The 6189-nt window shown below is 44.2% G+C and overlaps 1 protein-coding gene across 1 annotated transcript in view; it reads left to right on the forward strand.

Annotated features, from left to right (window-relative positions):
• Nucleotides 1-1310: 1310 nt before the first annotated feature.
• Nucleotides 1311-6189, forward strand: part of gja10b (gap junction protein alpha 10 b) — a 13201-nt gene continuing 8322 nt past the window's right edge. The window contains exons 1-3 of the mRNA XM_010776235.1: nt 1311-1386; nt 2318-2580; nt 2974-4347. Coding sequence (XP_010774537.1) covers nt 2995-4347 — 1353 coding nt within the window. The 5' untranslated portion in view covers nt 1311-1386; nt 2318-2580; nt 2974-2994. The remainder of the gene's footprint in view (nt 1387-2317; nt 2581-2973; nt 4348-6189) is intronic.

Raw genomic sequence — 6189 nt, forward strand, 5'->3', positions numbered from 1 at the left:
GCAACGGCGCCCCCCCCGGCCTAGCCGCAATCTGCACCGAGGCGTTAACAATACACCCAAGAGCTCCGCTCCGGCGACGAGACCGATGAGCATCGTAATTGTGCCAGGGGAGAACGTATCAACAGAGAGCCTAGGCGATGTGTCACTTGCAGGCATGGCAGAAAATGCTTTTTTCAGGGATCGACTGAGCCAGGGAGGCTCCCGCCCTGCTTCACGCCTCACAGAACGCCTTTCTCTCAACACCAGCCCTAATCGACATCCTCACATGGGTAGAAGGTGTGATTAGTGGCGGCCTTGCCGCCACAACAACCGCTCAACCTAAAGAAAAAGACAAAAAAAAAAATTCACGCACTTCACGAGTCCGTTGGCTTTTACTCTTGGGTCGAGCTCACACCGCCGGCCTTCCAGTCTTCTATGGTATCACCTTAACCTTCCCCGGATCTCGAGAATGGAAGTCAGCAGTCCGTCCGCCCAGCCGCCCCGGTTCGGCCGTTGTCAACGCCGGATCATCTTCGGTCCACCCGCAGGGCCTCTTTGTAAAGGAGTGGGGAACGCATGAAGGTGGACGGGCAGATCGGAAGCGTCGGCCAGCTCCGGAGTACAGGCGCGGCAGAGGGTCTGGCTCTCTACTACCAGGGGATCCTTCCACTTCATCGTGGTGTCACCGGAAATTGGCACCTAGGCTTCGTTACGGCCCCATTCCCCAGTGACCCAAAGTCAATTAACCCTGTCTCTGTCCGCCTTCGTCTTCCCCCAGGTCTCTGAGGGTTCATCCCACTTTCATGTGGGGACGACTGAAGCCTGGTAAAGGAAAGCCCCATGGTTCCGCAGCCCCCAAACCCCCTCCACCCCCCCGAATGCTCGACGGCGGCCTGGTCTATACGGTCAAGCGCCTGTTGGCGGTCCGGAACAGAGGAAAAGGGAGACAGTTCCTGGTTGACTGGGAGGGTTATGGACCAGAGGAACGCTCCTAGATCCCATCAAGATTTGTTGAGGATCAAACTCTCATGAATGACTTTTTTCGCCAGCACCCTCAAGTTCCTGGGCCGTCAGGAGTCGGCCCTAGAGGGGGGAGTACTGTCGTCTCTCGCAAATTATGTCAGTTTAGTTAAAGTGTTTTTGTCTTTGTCTAGTGATTTTCCCCTTTATTTTTGAATAGTAACCTTCCCTCTCGTTTCAGATACTCTGACCTCCCTTCCTTGTGTGTCTCCCACTCCTGTGATTGTCGACCACGCCCCTGATTGTTTCCACCTGTTCCCCATTACCTGGTGTATTTATTGTCCTCGTCTCCCTTTGTCCTGTGCCAGTTTGTTTCGGTTCTTGTGACAGTCTACCAGCGTATCATGCCAGGAATAATCCCAAGCAGAGCTTTGAGCCACGTCTTGTGTGAGTATTTGGTTATTCATGCTCCTAGTGTTTTTCCTCATTAAGAGTGACTTTGTTTTGATACTGTTTTTCTTCGTTAAGAGTAAGTTCAAACCCGTTTATTCAGTCGTAACAGTGACCCTCATCTTATCAGATATGGCAAAAGTACACACATCCTTTACTCAAGTAGAAGTAGAGATATTCATGTAAAAATACTCTTGTAAAAGTAGAAGTACTGACTAAACTTAAAGTAAAAGTAAAGAACTTTGAAATGTACTTAAGTAAAAAGTACCCATAACTACCAAATGTTTTAAAGAGTTTATATTAATACTAATATATTATACTAATATTAATACTATTAATATATTAATAATAGTTTATATTAATACTATATTAATATATTAACTCCCTTTATATTAATAGAACAATAATGTCATTGTTAACTAATGAAGCAAACACAGATTAAAACTAAAGTAACCAGCCTGTATTGAAAATGTAAGAAGTAGAAAGTACAGGTAAAAGTAAAAGTAAAGATTTGTCAGAAAAATAAGTAGTGGAGTAAAGTAGGCCTACTGATACCAGAAACATGTACTTAAGTACAGTAACGAAGTATTTGTACTCCACTACTTCCCAGCTCTGCATCTTATAAAGGGTGAAAACGTAAATGTACCAGTTTGAGTGTGGTCTGAAGAGGTCCACATGTATGGAATAAGTATGGATAACACAATATACATGTCTTTATTTGTGTTGTTCTTTAAAAAGTACTCAAATGTCAGAGCGTCGATACACTAAATGACTGGGGACTTTTAAACTAGTTTCTGTTCTCTGAAATACATTTGATCTGTACCATTATCCTTCACCAAACTGTTGACATGGTTAAAAGCATACTTGTGCACAATTTATCAGCAGGAGAATTGAACACATTGTACGTGTCGCTGTATTGACTTTTCAGTTGGCGCTATTTTCAGTGTGCTGTCCTGGTAAAAGTATCAGGGTGAAATAACCTCAGGGCATGATGGGGGCTGCACTGGATCAATGGCTTCAAACCGGAGTCCTAGTTCGCAACAGCATGGAAACAGTGTCAGCTCCTGCGCTCAGTGAGGTCTCATCCGTTTCCAAGGGACAACAAATGAGCCCTGATGTCTCCACGAAGGAGTCTGCTGTTATATAATAGCTTTATGCTGAAGCATGTGAGACAATGACCCTAGAAAACATGTAAGTAAAACATATTTTTGGACTTTTCACCTAATGCCTGTTTGCTTTCCTGGCTCCTAAATGGTTGAATGAGCACCCCATTGATATCAAGAGAGCGGAAACTCCAGTCGCAAACTGAAAACCCATCTGTTTCGATTGTACCTTGGCAATTTAACTCTAAATAAATAAACAAAGGGTTAATTTAGGCCGTGTAACTAATTCACCAGAACTTAATATGGTATGATCTTGCTTGAAGTGAATATATCTGCACTTTCCTTGTTGTTTTGATTCTTTATGTTTTTTCACTTATTGTAAGTTGCTTTGGATAAAAGCGTCAGCCAAAGGAAATGTAGGCCTAATGTAGAAAATGTAACGCAATGAAAAGCCTTAAAATTGCTCTTTCTTCATCAACAGATAATAATAATATGACAGAAGATGGGGGATTGGAACTTATTAGGGAGTATTTTAGAAGAAGTCCACATTCATTCCACCATCGTGGGGAAGATCTGGCTCACCATCCTCTTCATTTTCCGCATGCTTGTGCTTGGCGTGGCGGCTGAGGACGTGTGGGACGACGAGCAGAGTGAGTTTGTCTGCAACACGGAGCAACCCGGCTGCAAGAACGTCTGCTACGATCAGGCCTTCCCCATCTCCCTCATCCGCTACTGGGTGCTGCAGATCATCTTCGTGTCCTCGCCCTCTCTGGTCTACATGGGGCATGCTTTGTACCGCCTGAGGACCCTGGAGAAGGAGAGGCACAGGAAGAAAGCCTGTCTGAAGGCTGCGCTGGAGAGCACGGACCCCTTGCAGCAGGAGGACCATAAGAGGATCGAGCGAGAGCTCAGGAAGCTGGATGAACAGAAGAAAGTGAGGAAGGCTCCTCTGAGAGGCTCGTTGCTCCGCACATATGTTTTCCATATCTTAACCAGATCTGCGGTAGAGGTGGGTTTCATTATCGGTCAGTGTGCACTGTACGGCATCGGTCTATCCCCTTTGTACAAATGTGAGCGGCTGCCCTGCCCCAACAGTGTGGATTGTTTTGTGTCCCGGCCAACAGAGAAGAACATTTTCATGATCTTCATGCTGGTTATTGCTGGAGTGTCTTTGTTCCTCAATCTCCTGGAGATCTTCCACCTGGGGGTGAAGGAGATCAAGCAGAGCCTGTATGGATACAAATATGGAGACGATGAGAGCGTGTGCCGGTCTAAGAAGAACTCTATGGTGCAGCAGGTGTGTGTGCTCACTAACTCCTCTCCGCAGAGGCTGATGCAGCTCACTCAGATGACCTGCTCTGCTGGCTCTGATGCCCAAAGGGGGAGTGTGGCCCTTGCGACCCCTCGCAATAAGGAGGGCTCCAACAGCCAGCAGCCTGCACACACATACCTGCAGCAGCCCAAGGGCCACTCAGCGGACAACAGGAAGCCGTCCTGCAGCAGTGACGAGTCCAATGAAGCGCACGGCTCAGGCCGGCCCCAGTATGCCGGACCCCGACCCACACTGATGGCCGGACACATGGAGATCCCCGCCGCCCTGAGGAATGCCCAGAGGAAGCAGAGCAGAGTGAGTAAGGAGTACAGCGACATGAGCGACTCTCCGGAGAGCGACCACTACCCTACAGCCAGGAAGTGCAGCTTCATGTCTCGGGACCTGTCGGACGGCATGCTGGCTTCCACGTCGGACAGCACCGGCTCCCAGAGCGGGGCAGACTTGGAGGCCCAGCACCTGAACCAGGGGGAGAGCCCAGCAGTGACCCCCCCACCCCCAGCCAGCGGGAGGAGGATGTCTATGGTGAGTAGAGACATGGTTTATGTATCTGCACTGTTAAGGTTACTTTAATTATTTGTAAAGTATTAGGTTGGTTAAAAGATATTAAGTTTACATAGGTTGAACTTAATATTATTGCTTTCAACCAACCTAATACAGTTATGTGAAATCTGTTGATATAATAGATTTAATTAAAGCCAAAGTGTCAGTTTTTTCAGTGTGGAGCCCTTATATGAATAAAAAGTATGACTATAAATCAAATCAAATCAAAGCTGTTGGCTTTACAGATGAACCAACATAGATGACAGTGTAAAATATCATTACATTTACCAGAGAATTATAAAATATACGATAGAATGTGAAATACAAATGAAATAGATAAAGAGAATGAGGTACAATAAAAAAGACAGTACAATGACAATAAAAACAAGCAAATAAAATACCATAAAATGTAGGACTCAGGACCCAGCTCTACAGGCTTTATTATAAAGAAAGGTTTTCAACACTTAACATTTTGGACACTGTCTGCCTTCCCTAGAAGTACATTTTAATAAAGAAGTACAATCAGTAGAAAAATTCAACTAAACCCCAGACTAAAATGTATGTTTCACTCATGGAAGTTTCAAGATGCCTAAAAAAAGAACATCAAACAAAGGAATAACACATCGTCTGTGATTTCATTTTATTTATGACTGCCTTCAGCAGAGACAGAATCAATATTCAGATTATTTACTTAAGTTAAAGTAGAAATAAGATGATTTAAAAATACTCCATTACAAGTGAATCTAATTGATACAATTTTTTACGTAAGTAGAATTCCAGCAGTATTATAAGCAAAAGGTATCAAAAGTAAAAGTTCTCCTTATACAGAATGGCTCTTTTCATAATAGATCAGTATTATGGTTCTTGTTATCAGTAACAAATACATTTCATATCAAATTAAATTTGAGTCAATTTAAGTTATTTTAAAGTACTGGGTATTGGTAGTACAGTAGCCTACTGCATCAGAGGCATCATCATGTATTGTATATGTACAAAGTAACTAGTAAATATTAATGTTAAATCAATTAAGTGGAGTAAATAATACAATATTTTCCTCAAAAATGTAATGGAGTAAAAGTATATTATGTAGCGTTGTCAGCACTTGTCAGTGACACTGAGTTGGGGGGTCTGGAGTAGGTCGCCCCCTGCTGGACAGCACTGGAACATACTGCAGCTCTCCACTGCTCTGTCAGAATCAGAACTCCTTCATTAGTCCAGCGGGGAAATGTTTTACAGCAAAAGTGGCATAGCACTAGCAGGTCAAAACAGGCTTGCAATAATAAAGAGCAAGCTAACTTATTAGAAAAGCACACAGTAATAAAATACACAGCCATAAGTACACATCCAAATGGCTCAAAAATAAGTAGCAGCATTTCAAAAATACTACTCAGTGCATGACATTAAGGATTTTGGGAGAAGGCTAATTTACAGATGGCCCTGAGCCCAATAGAGATTGCCCTGAAAAATGCGCGCGGACGAAATTGCAAGAAGGTTTTGAGGGGCCCCCTCAAAACCTTCTTGCAATTTCGTCCGCGCGCATTTTTCAGGGCAATCTCTATTGGGCTCAGGGCCATCTGTAAATTAGCCTTCTCCCAAAATCCTNCAATATAATATTGTGGTGGTTCATCTTATAATTCAGTCTAGAGAATGCACCAGACAGCATCTACAGTAAGACCTGCAAAAATCTAAATGTTCTTGGGGGAGGCCCCTCAAAACCTTCGTGCAATTTCGTCCGCGCGCATTTTTCAGGGCAATCTCTATTGGGCTCAGGGCCATCTGTAAATTAGCTTAGATGGCCCACAGGGCCATCTCCCAAAATCCTTA

Source organism: Notothenia coriiceps, unplaced genomic scaffold, assembly GCF_000735185.1.
Source record: "Notothenia coriiceps isolate Sejong01 unplaced genomic scaffold, NC01 NC01_scaffold00000339, whole genome shotgun sequence".
In the NCBI taxonomy this organism is placed as follows: Eukaryota; Metazoa; Chordata; class Actinopteri; order Perciformes; family Nototheniidae; genus Notothenia; species Notothenia coriiceps.